Source organism: Schistocerca americana, chromosome 8 (assembly GCF_021461395.2).
Source record: "Schistocerca americana isolate TAMUIC-IGC-003095 chromosome 8, iqSchAmer2.1, whole genome shotgun sequence".
NCBI classification, from domain to species: Eukaryota; Metazoa; Arthropoda; class Insecta; order Orthoptera; family Acrididae; genus Schistocerca; species Schistocerca americana.
In genome coordinates this window covers 417,527,640-417,548,134 of record NC_060126.1, presented here as the reverse complement: position 1 = coordinate 417,548,134, position 20,495 = coordinate 417,527,640, and the positions used below count along the sequence as shown (strand labels likewise).

Below are 20,495 nucleotides of genomic sequence, written 5' to 3'. Positions count from 1 at the left end.
AGATCAAACTGACCTGTCTTTTGATCTGCTGGCCAACAGGAGTATGGATGTGGCAGAACACATATGTAGATGACTGTGTGATGTGACCATTTCAGCATTTCATTAGAAAGAAAGAGAATCACTGACAGTTTTCTAGAATTACGGTTACAATTTGAAGATTTAGCATACCCTTAGATCAATTTGATGAGGACAAGAGAAGCCTTATCAATAGGATCTATACATTACACATGAAAAACACTTACAACATACAGAAGAATTAACAGACAAACAATCTTCAATTTATTGGGTAACCATCTATTAAGAACAAAGCACTTTTAGACTCTGCAATGAAGAACTTAAGATGCTAAAAGTTAATTGTGACAAAAATTATGTGGAGCAAACACATTGAAATGTTGAAGAAAGCTTCACAGAATGCATACATTGCAAAGCTTATAGAAAGCAGAAAGAGTCAACTGTGGTAGAGCCGGACACAGTTTATTCATACAGTACTTGTAATACATGCTAGGGTTCCCACAGCCGCTCTGCCCAGTTTTTGAGGGGAATATTAACTGTGCGGTTTTGAATTAAAAAGACTAATATTGTTTAGGATTATGTGTGCATGATTGTGCCATACTTTTAAAACACTGGCTATAAAACATCATCGACACATAATGGCATTTTTTAATGTTCGAAGAATACACCTGCCATAATTCAATTTTATTAAACCATACTTTACATATTACAATTTGAAACATGAATTTTATTAACAAGTTTCACTCCACTCTGGTCTGCCATGAATTATCACAAACTTGTGGCATGATATTGTTGACACATATTGTTTTCTCAATACTGTTAACAAAATTTACCAAAAATTCATTTCATGGTATTACTGCATCAAATGACATAGACCACTATGTGGAGCAGAATACTCTGAAAGCAGTTCATCTGAATTACAGTCAGAAATAATACAGTGCCATTAGCACTGTTTTTATCTTGTTTTATGTTTCTTTCACTAATATTACATTCAGTCACAGTCTGTCTTCACAGTATGTTTGTCTATGGCATTTCATTGCACTTGTGTAAAGTTCTAAATCATTTTTTAATGTTTAATCTATTCAGATAGTCCATTTTGTTCATTCTTTCTTGCCAAATGCCTCAGTGTTAGGTTTCCAGCTTCCGCCACTAAGCGCATCTTAGACCAGGCTTCCTCAACTGGCATGTCACAATGTTTTACTGTGTGGTAAATTTCTTTGTTTTATCCACAATAATAAACTTTACAAGTTCTAAAATAAATCATTTCATTCTTTATGGGAGTCGTAACAATTTCTCATAAATTTCAAGACAGTCAATAAAAGTCAGCACTCACTTGTCTATAATTCAACTGATTGTAAAAAGTAGAACACCAGCTACCTTACTCCTCCAATTCAGTGTGATTTCAAGATAAGAGAGCTTCCTGGTTGCAATGTCTTAAGTAGGCAGTGATCGAAAATATTTATTTCAGTTTTACGATGGAGAGGCTTGTTATCTTTAAAAGGCAAGGCGAGTAACTTTTTGGACTTGACAGTGCCAGATTGTCAACACACGAAAGAAGAATCCAGTTCTCTTCAGCATTGATAAGAACATGTTGCGTGTCATAAATATACTTTATCTTATTAATATAATAGAGGGAGACATTCCATGTGGGAAAAAATATAAATAAAAAACAAAGATGCTGTGACTTACCAAACTAGAAAGCGCTGGTAGATAGACACAATAAAAAACACACTAGCACACACACAAATTTCAAGCTTTTGCAACCCAAGGTTGCTTCATCAGGAAAGAGGGAAGGAGAGGGAAAGACGAAAGGATGTGGGTTTTAAGGGAGAGGGTAAGGAGTCATTCCAATCCCAGGAGCAGAAAGACTTACCTCAGGAGGAAAAAAGGGCAGGTAGACACTCACGCACAGACACACATATCCATCCGCACATATACAGACACACATATATATATATATATATATATATGCGCGCGCGCGCGAGTGTATACATATCCTTTTTTCCCCCTGAGGTAAGTCTTTCTGCTCCCGGGATTGGAATGACTCCTTACACTCTCCCTTAAAACCCACATCCTTTCGTTTTTCCCTCTCCTTCCCTCTTTCCTGATAAAGCTACCTTGGGTTGCGAAAGCTTGATATTTGTGTGTGTTTGCTTTTGTTTTATTGTGTCTATCTACCAGTGCTTCATTTTATTTTATGTGATATAAAAAGTACTGTAAGTGTGAAACCCAAATCTGGAGTAAAAGATGGCCTGAAGACCCATATCTGATAAGATTGAATAAAAAAGAATAAAATACAAATATTTCCCAGTCAAAATGGGTGCTGCTTTGCTGAAGACATCCCTTTCAGAACTTTACCACCTTTGCTTCCAATCCGCTGTCAATACATTTTACCTGATTATGTAATATGTTTCCTACATACAGATGATGCAGGGAGATTGCAGTGTCACTGGCTTCCAAGGAGTGGGTTTATGAAACAGTATTATCGTAACAAAATACCAAACTTCAGTGCTAATAACTGACAAGGGAATGGTCTGATCTGACATGTAGATACCTGCCCTGAAATTTTTTATACAGGAAGTACACACCAAAATAAACTAATGTCAAAAATTTAGCTGCTAAAACACATTGAAAGTATTTCTTTTTATTATTTCTGAAAACTGCCAAATTCAAAGCTCACCAAGTGGTTGGAGAAATGTACACCCCAACTGTAGCTGTAACATGCAGCACATGTGCAACGCAGCAGGCACATATCCCTGGTTGTCAGCACATCAGTAAGCACATAATACAGCATGGCGCGACCATGATTTGTAAAGCAAATTTCAGTTTTCATCGACAGTTTCAGTGTCACAATTTTTAGCAGTTACAGTCTCCAGAATCCACAACTCATTTAATATCCATAATAATTAGCAGCTCCCTTTGCTGTATCACTAAATGTTAATGATGGAGATAAAACTAAATTAATTTTCTTCACTTTTTTTTGTATATGCTTGCTAATAGCGTCTGTCTTTGTGCAGGTTCCAGAGTCTCACAGTAATGATGTTTTAAACATTTTAAAGATGAAATGTGAAGAACATGGTATGCAATCAAAATCACCTATTTCTCCTAAAGACCTACATATGTACTATATATTAATTAATTTCTTGGAAATTCATTTGAATATTGACATTTCATTAGGAAGTGTGTTAACATTTGAAGGAGCAGGAAATGACTGACAGTTCTAGACAAAGAAAAGGTTGAAAATCTTTTGGTCAGGCAAAGCAGAGAGAAAGCACTTACAGTTATGCAGCGTTTTGTTTCATAAAATCCGAATGTAAATTGTATAAACAGAAGAAAGATTTACATTAAGTACAAAATATGAGCCAGAATGAAACTTGCAGAAATGTGAAAGAGAAAATATTCAAAAGATTTAGAACTGCTTATGATAGTCAATGCATCATTACCAAGAGAGATCTACAAGACTGTGCCCTCTGGTTACACAGAGCTAGGAAATTATACGGAAAAGAAAGTTGCAAAATCATTACATTTACTTAAAAGTAAAAGTGTCATTAACAGGTAATACTATAGAGAAATTCACAGCTGGTGTGAAGAAGCAGCTTCTCATTATCCCTTAAAATGCTGTGTATATATGTAATCAGTCAAGTTTTGTGCAATATCTATATGCAAACCACACTTTCTTGTTAAAAAAAAGACAGTCTCCACATCTGTATACAAGAATATATGTATCAGTGTACTAATGTTTAAGCAGCTTTATATCTATCTTTGCAAATCTCATGGCAAATTAAGACCAAAAATTAACAAAAAGGACTGTTTAGTTGCAAAAATCTTGTAATCACTGTAACAAAATCTGGAAAAATTGGAGAGAATAATTTTCAATATTACAACCGAAATGTTTCCTTACCAGTTGTAGAAATTAATTCACTGCTTTTGTTGGACTCTTGGCCTGGACATAATGACACCTCTGTCTTTAAGAGAATGACAAAAAGACTATTAATGTAATTCAGATTCCACTCTGAACTAATAGTGTAAGTCAGCCTCTTGATGAAGAAAGGTCTCCATGATGTAAAGCATTTATTTTTTAACTGTCAGACAAATACAATTTCCAACAGTATTCTTAAACATCAGTCATTTTAATCAAGTATGCCTGGTACACAGTACAGTATGCAGAACAGACATGCCCATTTCTTACTCCATCCAAACAAAACTAACAATTACAGTGAAGTGCCTGGATTAATTAATTTTCCTTTTATCAGATGTGTCTGATGGAAGGAAAATGTTTGTTTTAGTCATCGAATTTGCACTTTGCATTTTTGTGGTGACTGCAGGAAACAAACAAGGAACTGCTTCATTGTTAATAAAATATACAATATTCACAAATTATTATAGGAACTGTGCTACAGGAATTGTTATCAAATATCTAATGTGAACAAATTAAAGTTCCAACTGATGGAAGTTGTCTGCAATGTAACGTCTTGATTTTCTAGTCACTTGGGTAACAATTACATCCACAACAGCTTCGCTGGTTAACATTTGTGTGAGTGCACTTTGGACTCCACACTATGTTCTCTTGTTGCGCCTTCTTACTTGCCAACTCACATGCTTGGCAGGAAGGACTGTACAAACTGCTGTTATAAGTGGTCCTTCGTGCAGTAAAACCTTCAACATTATTATTATTACGATTTTTCAGATATCTGCAGTGCGCCTTATCTGCTGAAACTTTGGTAGTACATTTGTTTCAGTGTATTCTACCTGTGGAACAAATTTCAGTGTAGGTTTCGGCATGATGATTTGGACCATTCCCTTGTTAGTTTTTTCATTTATTGCAATTTTTTGTTTTGTTCTTCCCTAGTTTATGAAAACCAGCATATAATATTTCCACCAGGAAAATACAACTTCTCTTTTGTTAGCATGTCTAGCAACAATAAATGTATAAGAATATCCCGTGCTTTTTCAATCTTTCAGAGCAGTGGCCTTCACGGAAATGTAAATAAAAAAAATAAAGAGAATACCAAAATCAAATCAACTCCGTTCAGAAAGCATTCCGACAGTTCATCTACAGTTTTCTTGTTCTGATGTTTATTTCAAAACAGAACCTCTTTTTCATTTACAAGCCTCATACCTGTAGGAATATGGCTGAACATATCTCGCAGAAAAACCATATTTGGATCACCACTGTCACTTCGTAATGCCGATGTAATTGCTTCAACTTCGAGCCATAGTTCAGATTCATCTTGAAACTTCTGAAAACTGAAAGAACAGCTCATTTAGACTAATGCCAATATGTGTTTCATAATTGTAAGACTGCAATAATGACACTCACATCTGGCTTATGCATTTTGCTGCTTCTTTTACACTCCTTGCTGACTTTTCAATCTGGTATGCTTCAAACTGCAAACATAAAAAAAGAAAATTAATTTTAATCCAAATTAAATGTTAATATTAACAGTAAAAATGGAAAAAAAAAATAATTCTAATGCCGCACAACAGAGAACAACAGATACATGATAGATCAACAAACTCCTTCTAAGGATTCCAGCAACATCAATTCATGAATTGTCCATGTTGTTTCTTCCCATATTTTGGTGTGGTTTCGGTGTGTTATGATTCACCACCTTACACAGGAATTGGTGAAGTTTGAAGCACCTCCACCTAAGACTGTGCAAAAATGTATTTTCAGTTGGTGTTTGGGGAATAATGGTAAAATGGTTCCACCTTTCATTCCAATTTCATGGCAAATGTTCATTGTGATTAAAAATATCTTCAAATGAAACTTCTTAGCACAAAGCTGTCAATCATATGTAGAAACATAAATAGATAATGTCACAACAAATGTGCCAAGTCATGCATGCAGTATACCTAGCAGCCAAGTAAGTCACTAAAGCAATAGCCAAACTAGAGCACAATATACACTTAACTATCTCAATATTTAAGACCAATATTAGAAAAGGATGGATTGCTGCTCACTATAAATCGGACACTATGAGCTGCTGACTGGCATGATGAAAAGACTCTCATATAAATTTTTGGCCAAAGCCTTCTTCACAGAAGAGGAACATACACACATGCGCACATGTAAGCATATCTCAAACACACATGACCACTAGCTCCGGCCACCCCAGCTAGTATTATCGTATTAACATTAAGATAAAGACCATACCAAATATGAGGGGTAAATGAAGAGTAATGCCTCCACCTTCATTAATTGGGTTTGGATGTGAATATTTTAATAAATCAAATGCAGAAATAATCCTTAGAATGTGATCTTTAATTACCAATATTCATGAATGCATGTTGCTTAAATCATATTGACTGACTGTCTGCACAGGGTTCCATGCTTTACACTGTAACAACACAACCATTCATTCCTGCCAACTGGAGCTGTAAGGAAGAGGTTACGGAACAAGCCAGTACCTGATGCATTTCAATGCTGCCAACTGTTGAAGAGTTACAAAGGTGGAGGCATTACTTTTCAGTCAACCCTCGTAAATGTTAGAAATTATATTAGGCATATATGTTCCCTTGAAAAAGGAATTTTGCGGGTCACATATTTACAGAAAAATATATCATTTGTAATTTCATCAGAGAAAGAAGACAACAAAGCCAAATGAATTGATGTCAATGAATGTCTGCAGAACTTTCAAGACTTTTTTAAAAAAGAAGGGGAAAAAATGTTGTTGTGTTCAATCAAAGATAGCTACACGAAATTTCAGTGCAGTATTTGTATTTCATAAGCCAAAAACCTGAAGTTATGAAAATGTTGAAATATGTTACTTAACATTAAAAGACATTGGGCCATCCAATCAACTTTTTACTACGACGTAGTTGGAGCACTGATGTACCTGATGCTTGACTCAGCATCAACAGAATACATGGTGAGAGTAAAACTAGTATTCTGGAACACAGCAGGTACATGTGAGCCAGGTATAATCTATTATCCTGACTTGTGCAGTGGCATATTCGATTATTACAATGATGCAGACTTTAAAAGGTGCAACGAAACTGATCAGACAACATCTGGTGTCCTTGTTACTCATGCAGGCAGATCTCTCTCTTGAGTCAGCCAATGACAGGCAAAGGTTGCCATATCTGCAGGTGTAGCAGACGGTACCCGCAACAGGAGCTGCTAAGGAAACAATTTATCTGTATAGAGTTTTTAGAGGTACGAGAAAGCTTGCGGAATTTTCAGTCACCAAGGATGATAACATGGCAACAGTGGGAATCACACAGAATCCTGAATTTGAGAATCACACAAAAAATTTAAAAATAAGGAACTTTTTATGGAAGAAAAAGTAATAGGACAGTTAGACAGGGTCAACAGAAGTCTGTGTTACCACCCACCAATTTTGGCCCATGAGGTAACTGTGCTGTGTTATGTGACGTCATTGTGGTGAGGCATCTTTGAAATGGATCGTGTCTGCAGGATTGTTGGAGTAGGTGGTGGCACACACTAGTGTCAGATTGTTGTTGTTGTGGTCTTCAGTCCTGAGACTGGTTTGATGCAGCTCTCCATGCTACTCTATCCTGTGCAAGCTTCTTCATCTCCCAGTACTTACTGCAACCTACAGCCTTCTGAATCTGTTTAGTGTATTCATCTCTTGGTCTCCCTCTACGATTTTTACCATCCACGCTGCCCTCCAATACTAAATTGGTAATCCACTGATGCCTCAGAATATGCCCTACCAACCAATCCCTTCTTCTAGTCAAGTTGTGCCACAAATTTCTCTTCTCTCCAATTCTATTCAATACCTCCTCATTAGTTATGTGATCTACCCATCCAATCTTCAGCATTCTTCTGTAGCACCACATTTCAAAAGCTTCTATTCTCTTCTTGTCTAAACTATTTACCGTCCACGTTTCACTTCCATGCAAGGCTACACTCCATACTAATACTTTCAGAAATGACTTCCTACATTTAAATCTATACTCGATGTTAACAAATTTCTCTTCTTCAGAAACACTTTCCTTGCCATTGCCAGTCTACATTTTATATCCTCTCTACTTCTACCTCAGTTATTTTGCTCCCCAAACAGCAAAACTCATGTACTACTTTAAGCATCTCATTTCCTAATCTAATTCCCGCAGCATCACCCAATTTAATTTGACTACATTCCATTATCCTTGTTTTGCTTTTGTTGATGTCCATCTTATATCCTCCTTTCAAGACACTGTCCATTCCATTCAGCTGTTCTTCCAGGTCCTTTGCTGTCTCTGACAATTACAATGTCATCGGCGAACCTCAAAGTTTTTATTTCTTCTCCATGGACTTTAATTCCTACTCCAAATTTTTCTTTTGTTTCCTTTACTGCTTGCTCAATATACAGATCGAATAACATCAGGGATAGGCTACAACCCTGTCTCACTCACTTCCCAACCACTGTTTCCCTTTGATGTCCCTCAACTCATAACTGCCATCTGGTTTCTGTATAAATTGTAAATAGCCTTTCACTCCCTGTATTTTACCCCTGACATCTTCAGGATTTGAAAGAGAGTATTCCAGTTAACCTCGTCAAAAGCTTTCTCTAAGTCTACAAATGCTAGAAACGTAGGTTTGCCTTTTCTTAATCTATTTTCTAAGATAAGTCATAGGGTCAGTATTGCCTTACATGTTCCAACATTTCTACGGGATCCAAAACGGTCTTCCCTGAGGTCGGCTTCTATCAGTTTTCCCATTCGTCTGTAAATAATTCGTCAGTTGCTTATCCTCCTTTCAAGACACTGTCCATTCCATTCAGCTGTTCTTCCAGGTCCTTTGCTGTCTCTGACAATTACAATGTCATCGGCGAACCTCAAAGTTTTTATTTCTTCTCCATGGACTTTAATTCCTACTCCAAATTTTTCTTTTGTTTCCTTTACTGCTTGCTCAATATACAGATCGAATAACATCAGGGATAGGCTACAACCCTGTCTCACTCACTTCCCAACCACTGTTTCCCTTTGATGTCCCTCAACTCATAACTGCCATCTGGTTTCTGTATAAATTGTAAATAGCCTTTCACTCCCTGTATTTTACCCCTGACCTCTTCAGGATTTGAAAGAGAGTATTCCAGTTAACCTCGTCAAAAGCTTTCTCTAAGTCTACAAATGCTAGAAACGTAGGTTTGCCTTTTCTTAATCTATTTTCTAAGATAAGTCATAGGGTCAGTATTGCCTTACATGTTCCAACATTTCTACGGGATCCAAACTGATCTTCCCTGAGGTCGGCTTCTATCAGTTTTCCCATTCGTCTGTAAATAATTCGTCAGTTGCTTATCCTCCTTTCAAGACACTGTCCATTCCATTCAGCTGTTCTTCCAGGTCCTTTGCTGTCTCTGACAATTACAATGTCATCGGCGAACCTCAAAGTTTTTATTTCTTCTCCATGGACTTTAATTCCTACTCCAAATTTTTCTTTTGTTTCCTTTACTGCTTGCTCAATATACAGATTGAATAACATCAGGGATAGGCTACAACCCTGTCTCACTCACTTCCCAACCACTGTTTCCCTTTGATGTCCCTCAACTCATAACTGCCATCTGGTTTCTGTATAAATTGTAAATAGCCTTTCACTCCCTGTATTTTACCCCTGACATCTTCAGGATTTGAAAGAGAGTATTCCAGTTAACCTTGTCAAAAGCTTTCTCTAAGTCTACAAATGCTAGAAACGTAGGTTTGCCTTTTCTTAATCTATTTTCTAAGATAAGTCATAGGGTCAGTATTGCCTTACATGTTCCAACATTTCTACGGGATCCAAACTGATCTTCCCTGAGGTCGGCTTCTACCAGTTTTCCCATTCGTCTGTAAATAATTCGTCAGTTGCTTATGTTTCTAAATTGTTTGTGTGTGGTGTTTTTAATACAGCACTGAACTTGGTGTATGTGTTACTTTGTGTTTCGGGAGTTCAGTTTTTTGCCTTGTCAGTGACATGTTTTCAGCTTTGAAAATGTTAGTTTATTGTGTTGTTAACGGTTCTAAATAAATTTTTTTAAGTTTTCATTTGGTACCAGGTACAGAGTTTATGACAAAACTTACTAGTCAATTGTTATATGCTGCTATGGGTGACGATATGATTGCTGCAACTAAATTTCTCCAGTTATATGGCCTTGTGCAGAATGTGTGAAGTGTCAGCAGTGTGGGAATATATGAAATTGACCAAAGCCACTTCTTTTCAAACCAGTGACAAATACATGTGGTTGTGTTTTCATTAACAGTTATTTTGATTTTTTAGAGAGAGAGAGAGAGAGAGAGAGAGAGTAGGAGTATCTACATCTATACCCTGAAACCACTGTGGAGAGCATGGCAGGGAGTATGTCCCAGTGTACTAATTATTATCGCTTTCTATCATTCCATTCCCACATGGAAAGAATGATTGCTTAAATGCCTCTGAGCATGCTGTACTTAGACTAAATCTTGTCTTTGTAATCCCTATAGGCGTAATATGTAGGGGGTTGTAACATATTCCCAAATTCACCACTTAAAGTTGCTTCTTGAAACTTTCTAAGCAGGTTTCCATGGGATAGTTTGCATTTATCTTCCAGTGTTGGGTTGGGTTGTTTGTGGGAAGAGACCAAAGTGCGAGGTCATCGGTCTCGTCGGATCAGGGAAGAACGGGGAAGGAAGTCGGCCGTGCCCTTTCAGAGGAACCATCCCGGCATTTGCCTGGAGCGATTTAGGGAAATCACGGAAAACCTAAATCAGGATGGCCGGACGCGAGATTGAACCGTCGTCCTCCCGAATGCGAGTCCAGTGTGCTAACCACTGCGCCACCTCGCTCGGTTATCTTCCAGTGTCTACCAGTTCAGTTCTTCTAGTATCTTTGTGACGCTCTCCCATGGGTCTAATAGACCTGCGACCATTTGTGCTTCCGTTCTTTCTATCCATTCAAAAACTCCTGTTAATCCTATTTGGTATGCGTTCCACACAACTGAGCAATATTCTAGTACAAGTTGCACCCGTGTTTTGTACGGTCCCCTTTGTAGATTGACTGCATTTCCCTACTATTATAGAAATGAATTGAGAAGATCAGCCTTGTGCGTGGAGTTTCAATGAAGCTCAGAATTTGCAGCATTGTCCCCAGAACTGATTGTGGCCCTTTAGTTCTGTGTTGAGTGAAAGGGCTAAACCAGATATTTCAAAGGTTCTCTGACAAGCTTGGCTGCCACTTCCTGAACTTGTGCCATATGGTTGAGAACTGTAGGGTCACCCTAAATAGGTCAAGTAAGCACTACACATCAGAAGCTGCTACACAGATAGCTGACTGTATGTGAGGTGCACACAAGGGCTTTTTAGATTAGGCAACTCTCCATCCAATCCAGATAATTATAGCTGTAGAAACCCATAAGGATCAGTGTATGATTGAAAGAAATGCCTCCCACAGGTGAGAGTATTTAAATCGTAATGGTAAATTGCTGACGCATTCACAACAAAGTAAAAGAGTTTGGAGCACTCATGAAAAGCAGTGAAGCTTAGCTGATACTAGGTACAGATAGCTGGTTGAAACCTGAAATTGATAGCAGTGAGACTTTTGGGGAAAATTTGTGTGTATATACACACATACACCAAAAAAAGTTTTGCATTGCCTCATTTCCAAGAGTTCCGGAAACTGTACAGAAAATTGGAATAGATATCAACATAAACATCATTTCTGCCCTTTTTATTGTTCATGAAAGCCACACATTGCATGTTGTACCACACTATAGTGAGACCTTCAGAGGTGGTGGCCCAGATTGCTGTACACACTAGTACCCCTAATACCCAGTAGCATGTCCTCCTGCAATTGATGCATGCCTGTAATCGTCGTGGCATGCTATCCACAAGTTCATCAAGGCGCTGTTGGTAAAGATTGCCCCACTCCTCGACAGTGACCACCTGTTCTAGGGATAGAAGGCATTTTGTAATGTTTCAAAGGATGTCTTCTCTCACCCAACACTAACAAAGCTGTAATTATCCCATTTGTTCGTTGGACAACTTAAGTCTCTTCTGATAATTATAGTATAACTGGGGAACTTGCATACTAGTAAACTTAGGTTTTCTTGAAACTTTTCGGTTGTATCAAAAGGTGACCCTGGCAGTCAATAGAAGGATCGAATTACAATTTTATACCCAATCATGATACTAAGTCTTGTCCAAAAAAATTCGCATGTTGTGTCAAATTCTATCTCAATAGATTTGAGTTTCTTATCTACTAAGACAAATACACCTCCTTCGTTACCCATTAGTCTGTACGCTATCTTCATGAAGTCACGGGTAAAAGCCGACGTATGGTACCACCACTAACTTCGGTATTCCCATCAGCCAATCAGCATATTTAAAATTAAGATCAGCTAGTCTGTGCACTGACGAAGTCATGGAAAACCCAAGATTGTCACTTTGGTGTCATAAAATGTGTGTTTCATGTTGAAATGGGTTGATTCTTTTTTTTTTTCTAAGATCTCTTATTTATACAAGAGAAAGTCTTAGTGCGTTTAATTTAGTAGCGAGCAAGAATGGGTAGCACTTCGTGCTAAGAATAGCATCTACATATATAAGTACAATTGTTTCTCCTACAACGTTTGACTGTGAAGAAATGTTAAGCGCAAATGAATTAAACTGCAAACTATTAAATTTAACAGTTACCTGAACACCAAAATTGTCTGGGAATAATGTTTTTGCCGTTATCATCCATGACTTCGCTTCATATCGATTAAAACTCAACGATTCTTTGGCTCTCTCAACCAGATATTCTTCATCCGAAAGCTTTTCTGGCACTAATACCATTGTCGGCATGTTTGTTTTTGTACGAATAAACACACGCACATGTGTTTTCTATTTACAAACTCACTCACATAATATCTATGACGTATGACAAAACTTTCAGAGTTAACCGATGCCACATCTGAAATTAAAGATCGATGCCACATTGTGATCGATGCATACTTGACAAGACTGTGGTGTGGAACCACAGTCTAGAGTGTGATAGAACTTAAAAACAGTCAGCAATATTTACACACCGCTTGCAAATATTTATTCTCCATCTTGAATTCTTCAAGTATGAATGATTGATCTTAATATAATAATAATGCACACTTATTTTGAAAACGCTGTTAAAGAAATTGAAAGGCTCCATATCACTCATTGCTAATACACATAATTCACTCCAAGGTTTCCTTTCTGAATTACGAAACTTTCTTCCAAACATAGAAGCTTCTATTGCAATTTCTCGCAACATAGGTACATTTTATGAGTTGTGAAAAATATAATCTGGTGATAAACGATAACGTGAAAGAATATAACGGATTTTTTCATTTCTAAAATGTAACATAATATCGTCTTTCAACAGATCCGGAATATTTAAGTCAATTGTATGGAGAGCATTGTCCAGGTGTCCTATTATTACAAATACGCTCAATTTGTACAAAGTAGGAAGCATTTCGTAGTGTACTTACGAAAAATTTACTAAATGCAGCTTCGGCGAGGTCAGAGGTAGACGCAGTGTTCTGTAAGTTGTCAGAAGACATGGTTACTAAAACCCTAACATACCCCTTGCATGGTGCAAATGGCTGTGACCGATTACGCGCTATTTCTTTCTGTCGCCAACCTTTTGCTGGCGTGGGTGCTTGCCCAGATAGCCGGCTTGAAAAGCCAACTATCTCAACACCACAGCCACAGGCGCCATGGCGACCTTGTGACCAGGGGACCCAGGGGGGGGGGGGGGGGGGGGGAGATCGAGTGTATGGTCAACAAATCGACGCACATGTGCGGCCGCACGTGCGTCACGGTTCATGTTGACCATACACTCGATCTCCCCCCCCCCCCCCCTGGGTCCCCTGGTCCCAAGGTCGCCATGGCGCCTGTGGCAGTGGTGCTGAGATAGTTGGCTTTTCAAGCCGGCTATCTGGGCAAGCACCCACGCCAGCAAAAGGTTGGCGACAGAAAGAAATCGCACGTAATCGGTCACAGCCATTTGCGCTATGCAGTGACAGATGTTGCTGTCAGCAGGCTGTCAACGGATTGCTATGGAGCGAAATGGGACTGCAACGTCAAAGTTACACAGAAATGAAATTTTGCTGTTGATGTTAATGAGTGGACGTTGGTGTCGCCAACTAACATTTACTTATTTATTTATTTATTTATTCGTGTTCCATAGATCCGGTATACAAAAGAATTGTATGGATCTGGAACGAGTCACAATATAAATTAGCACAGTAGCCTACTTGTATATGCTAACAAATGTAAATTGCAATTGGTGAATAAGAAACAAAATATGTTGACAGTTACAGGCTTAAGCATTTTCTATGCTAAAACAGAGGTAGAAAACTATAAAATAATAAATAATAATTTTCCATATTACAAACTATACATTAGCAGAAATTTGATAGTGCCAATTGCCTGAACACGAATTCCCATACTAGTGTAAGATGTATTAAGTTACAAAGTGGCAATAGCAAATATTACAAGTAAAGTATTACATCTAAGTTACAATGTTGCATTAAAGAATTGATAAAGAGAGTAAAACGCTTTTCCCAGAAAATATTCCTTCAATTTACTCTTAAATTTTGGCATTTCACTGGTAAGATTTTTTATGTCACATGGGAGTGCATTAAACACCTTTATGCTTGAGTAGTATACTCCCTTTTCTATCAGACTCAAGTTTTTTTCTGTCAACATGAAAGTCATGTTTTGATCTTGTGTCATAGTCATGATAATAAGTATTGGTTTTGTACATGTGTAGGTTCTTAGCTGAAAAACACATAAGGGATAAGATATATTGTGAGGTCATTGTTGTATTTGTGTGTTTTAAAAAGATTTCTGCATGAATGATTCCTGTTAACTCCACTTATAATTCGAATTGCTCTTTTCTGAGTTACAAATACTTTATTTGGCATTGGTTGGTTACCCCAGAATATTAAGCCATAGGATAAGAATGAATGGAAATAGCCAAAATAAGCAGCCTTTACAGCATCACTATTAGCAGTTGTTGCTATAATACATAGAACATAAGTTGCTGAACCAAGTCTTTTTCTCAAGTCCAAAATATGGCAAGACCAATTTAATTTATTGTCATTGTGGAGGCCTAACAATTTTGTTGAAAAAACTTGATGTATATCTTGATCATTACAGCTTAAACTTATGTCATCCTGAGCTTTGTGAGACCCATGGAAATGTATAATTTTTTTTTAGACTTAAAGTTAGGCCGTTCCATCTGAACCACTTATGGAGGTCGTGGAACACCAAGTTGGCAGATGATGCGATATCATTTTCAGGTGTTTTTTCAATTACAAGGGATGTATCATCTGCGAAGAGAGTAAATTTGATGGTAGCCTTAGAACAGTGAGGAAGGTCATTAATAAAAATAAGAAAGAGCAAAGGGCCAACCACTGAACCTTGCGGCAGGCCTACACTAACTGTTCACCAGCCAGATGACGCTATTGAGCCACCTTCATGATTCAGCAATACCCTCTGCTTTCTTTCAGTCAGGTATGATCTGAGCCACATTCCCACTGTGTCAGTTAAATCACAATAGAATGCTTTTGAAACGAGGGTTTCATGGCTCACACAGTCAAAGGCTTTGGTTAAGTGCAAAAAATACCAACTGAAGCCAATTTATTGTTCAGTGCTTCTAGAATATTATTAGTAAAGGAGAGTATGGCATCATCAGTTGACAGGCCTGATTGGAAATCAAATTGGCATTGACTAAGAGCCTTGTGGAAATTCAGGTGTTCTACAATTCTCCTATGCATCAGTTTCTCTAGAACTTTGGAGAAGCATGTTAAAAGGGATATAGGGCGGTAGTTAGAAGTATCAGTTTTTCCCCCTTCTTGAACAATGGTTTCACATCGGCATACTTCATTCTATCATGGACAATACCTTGTTGAAGGGATTTATTAAATATATGGCAAAGTATTACACAAATGGCATTATGACAATGTTTAAGTACCTTAGTGGAGATATTACCAAAGCCAGATGACATTTTGGTTCGCATTTTAGTGATGATCCTTTTCACTTCACTGACTGTAACTGGGGTTATGAGCATTTGATTAATTTTGCACAGACCAGATCTTTTCAGAAGGTCCCTAGCCTCGTTCACAGAACCCCTACAACCAGTTTCTTCAGAAGCTGTTAGAAAGTGCTCATTTAAGACTGTTACAACTGCATTCGTTTCTTTAATTAAATTACCACATTGTCTTATTTCTACGCTGGATACACTCTCCACTTTTTATCCCAGCTCCCTTTTGATGACATCCCAGATGGTTTTTATTTTGTCGACTTCATTTTTAATATGTAAGGTTTTGGAGCACTTTATAATTCTTTTTAGGATTTTACAATATAATCTGTATTGCAGGATCCTCAGAACATCTTTGTAACATATATATCCATTTTTGTATTACATGAAATTTTTATCCCTTTTGTAACCCAGGGTTTGATTTTGCAATTCTGGGGGTTAATTTTAAGTTTTCTTGTGAAATACTGCTTCAAAGAGGGATATGAATTCATCTGTGAATAGGTTGAATTTAATATTAACATTTGTTTCTTTGTATATTGGGCTCCAGTCAGTCTGCTGCAAGAGCTAATTGAAATTTTCTAAAGTGTCCACATTGATTGTTCTGAAGGACCTAAAAACTGGTTTATATTTTTTAAAGCCAGAACATAAGTCATTAAGAGTAAGCAACTGCCCATCATGGTCTGACAGACCATTAAGAATTTGACATACAGTACTAAGACTACTACTAAACTTAACAATAAAGATGTTGTCAATAAGGCTTACGCTGGTATCTGTCACTCGGGTAGGAAATTGAACTATTGGAGTTAAATTTAAGGTTTCCAATAAATGTTCCAATTCTCTTCTACTGGTGTTGTCTGTAAGGAAGTTTACATTAAAGTCACCCATAATGACTAACTGCTTAGCCTTTGAATATATTTTTACCAAAACTGATTCAAGCAGTTTTAACAAAATACAGATTTTCCCTGCAGGAGCCCTATAAATTATTACAGGAGCAGACTTATTATCAGCGAAAATTTCAGATCCACATGCTTCAAAATTAAAATCTTCACAATGCATACTTAAGTCAAGTGATTTGTGAGGTATACCCTCTTTGACATAAATTACAGATCCACAGTAACTATCAGCTGAAATATAACCTTCCAGATGGGTCATCAGCATGGCAGACCTTACATGGTGTTCTGTAAAGCACAATATGTGAGGTTGGTTTTCATTTAACATGAGACCCAAAAGCTCCAATTTTCCTCTAAGGCTCATTTTGGTGGAATATACAGAATTTATCTTTCAATACAGATGTAAAGTTGCAGTTTATGGGTGTTAAATTAGAATCTCTCAATACATCAGGATTGATACTTGATTTACTGACTGGTTCCCTGTTAAGGGGCCTACTTGTGCACACATTACTTACGATTTGACTTGTGCTTTCCTCTATTTCTTGACACGGCACTAATCCCATAAAAAATAGTCTTTGTGAACAGCAGGTCTTCTACTTTTATGGCTTTTTTCTAGGATAGGTGAAATCAGACATTTCAGTGGACGGTAGAAGCTTTGAAAAAAGTGTCTCGTTGTTCATCTCTTCTTTTTCTGCTCCTTCAGATGATGCTGGAGATGGGACCTTGGAGACTATGGTTGTGGCCTGTTGAGTTGTTGATGGTGGGGCACAGGAGTCTTCTATTAGTGCTGCTATTGCTATAGTTTCTTCTTCTACCAAAGTTGTGGAGGCTGATGCTTCTGACATTGGTGATGCTGGCCATAACAACAGACTCTGGTAATAGTAGTTGTAATGTTTGTTGGGGTGACAATAAAGCTTCTTCTGTAATTGCTGTTGTTTCTAGAGAAGGAGTTGGTGACATCTGTGTTTTATCAGTAGATAGTGTCGGTTTTGCTGCTGCAGTTGGTAAGGTTTGATGAGCTATTGTATGTGGCTGGCAAGCAAACGTGGTTCTCCTGCTATCAGCACATTATTAATATTATTTCTGTGAGCTGCAACCAACAATTCCATAATTTTATAACTGAGAAGTTTCTTGCCCTTACCGTTAAGGTGCAGTCCATGTCTGGTAAAGGATTTTCTCTCCAGGTAGTTAAGAGGCGAGAACTGTTTTGATGCATTTTACAGAGCTTCTCAAACTGTATGTTGGCTTCATTGATTTCTTTATTAACACACGAGTCATTTATAAGGTCGTGTCTGTGAGGTATTCCAATGATAATGAGCTTGCTTTTTGTATTAGATTCCAACACTAACTATAAGTTTAGAAAAGCACAAGATAATTCATTCTTGTAGACATCATTGGCACCACCCATTTTTACTGTAAACTCATTTGCATTTCGTGAAGTTCCAGCTTTTATATAATTTGTGACTTCGCAAATAGGTGCTCCAGGTTTAACATAGCTACAAGAGTTAACATCATAATCCCAACGCAGAACTTTCGCGACTACGCGTCCATGACTATCTGAGTGAATATTTACATTAAAAGATTGCTTTCCTATAATTCTTGACACTTCTGTTGACTCTATTGTGTTTGCAGTTTCATTTGCACACTTATCTTCTGCACTTTTGATAGTCTCTAAATCATTGTGAATGTTTATTGGTGTATCGGTAATTTGAAACACTGTTTCACTTTGAAATGGGCGAGTGAACTTTTTAGGCATAAAATGATCGTCATAATAACTCTCGCTTGTTACCGGTAAAGCTTGCAAAATATTTGCAGAGTTTTAAGATTCCAAATAAATCAATTTCTTTTGCAGCTTAATTATGTCATCACACAGAGTGTTGATTATTTTTTCTTTTGCAGCTATTTCACAACGGATTTCTTCAATATTTCGCTGCAAGGACGCACGTATTGCAAGTGGATATGAGTTCCTTGTACTTACATGTGGTTTATCCAGTAATTCATCTTGACTTCCAGTGTTTTTTATTAAAATATGGCATGGCACACACAGATTATCATCAACACAGGGAACACTTAAATACGCGTCTTTTATGTTTGTTTCTTTTTCGTTAAAAGAGGAGGTGACGAATTGTACATCTTTAGAAGTTAACCTAGTGTCACAGCATTCACTCTTTGCTAGAAAAGTGAATTTCATGTATTAGTGTCTTCATAGTCCTACTTTTTATTATTTGTTTTCCTTTCGCCACAGGCTGAAAGAATTTAATGAGGACGGATATTATTCCTATAAGAGATCGCGAAGACAACATTAGACTCTAGGTCAATTCGCAATGGCTGCCACCGTACGTCAAATCATTTCACAACTCATTTCAAATGACGTAGTTCACATAGGTCGTTAAGAAACCGTCACGTCACGTAACGTCACGTCACGTCAAGCTTCTCGGGAAATTATTTTTGACGGTGATGTCATCTGGTAACATTGAAAGTCAACCTATTTTCGCCGAGATCATTCATTTTATAGTGGGGATTTTATGCTTTTGTCTCTCCTTAAGGCCCTAATTCACACTTGTCACGGCTCCGCCACGTCACAGTACCCACACGGCGGAGTCTATACAAATTGCCTGCAGCGAGCTCAATACAATTAATATTGAGGTTAGTGGCTGTCTTTCACATCATGTCACGTCAAGTCAATTGAAATCACGTGATATCAACTGGCATTCCTGTTCCTCACTGTATTTTTGCGGGAATTATTGGCTTGCAAGGTGATTTTTAATTGTTTTTACGCGTGAAGTGCCCATACAGGTGGCGTGGTTCATATGCGTGGTCGCTGGAGTAAACATATATAAGAAAATGACATTTATCTGACTCAAACTGTTTGCAGCTTGCAAGGATATTAGAGAAGAAAGACCACAATGAGAATCAACACTAAAAATAGTATGAATCCGAAAAATGTCGCCAGGAAGGGAATTTCACACATTCTAGACGCTAAAGAAAGAGGAATTTGCATTTTACAAATATTTTAAAAAGTTAAAGCACCAATTTTTGCATTTGTTACACATATTTGCATCAGAAATTACTAAAAGGGATACAGTGTTGCGAGCTCCCATCAGCCCTAATGAAAAGTTGGTTTGTTTAAGGTTAAGTTTAATTGCCAGTCCAGTCTAAATTTTTGTGCAATAGGCGTAGCTCCCTCAATACCTTTCCCTTCAAGATTTTAAGGTTTCCTTTGTATCTTGTATCTGGCTTTCTATAGTGCCTTATTTGCACTGAGATTAGCTAGTGAAACCACGTCAATATTGTCCACTGATGCTTGCAAAACAGTTTGACACACAATCGAGAAAGCTGCTTAACAATAAATAAGTCTGCCACGAACACATATTTAAACATGTAGCTTTATATTACTTCATATACACTTAAAAAATAAAGGCAATTTTTTCAAAAAAAGACATAATGTCTGAAGGAATACCACAAACACTGGTTAAATACTGTTACTTATGTGAATAAACAATGGTTCGTGAATAAACATTTTTGGAATCAAGACAGATTATAAGTAACATTGTAAAAGCAATTTTGACACTGTTGTAGTGTCTGAATATTTCAAGGTCAGTTCATACAGACTGCCTCATAATGTCACATCAGGT

At 37.4% G+C, this 20,495-nt stretch overlaps 1 protein-coding gene across 1 annotated transcript in view; it reads right to left on the bottom strand.

Moving 5' to 3' along the window:
* LOC124545396 (integrator complex subunit 10) overlaps positions 1–12,824 on the bottom strand; it is a 117,083-nt gene extending 104,259 nt beyond the window's left edge. The window contains exons 1-3 of the mRNA XM_047124313.1: positions 12,604–12,824; positions 5,333–5,400; positions 5,132–5,259 (exon numbers count right to left, since the gene is read on the bottom strand). Of these exons, the coding sequence (XP_046980269.1) occupies positions 5,132–5,259; positions 5,333–5,400; positions 12,604–12,753 (346 nt within the window). The 5' untranslated portion in view covers positions 12,754–12,824. The remainder of the gene's footprint in view (positions 1–5,131; positions 5,260–5,332; positions 5,401–12,603) is intronic.
* Positions 12,825–20,495: the final 7,671 nt, after the last annotated feature.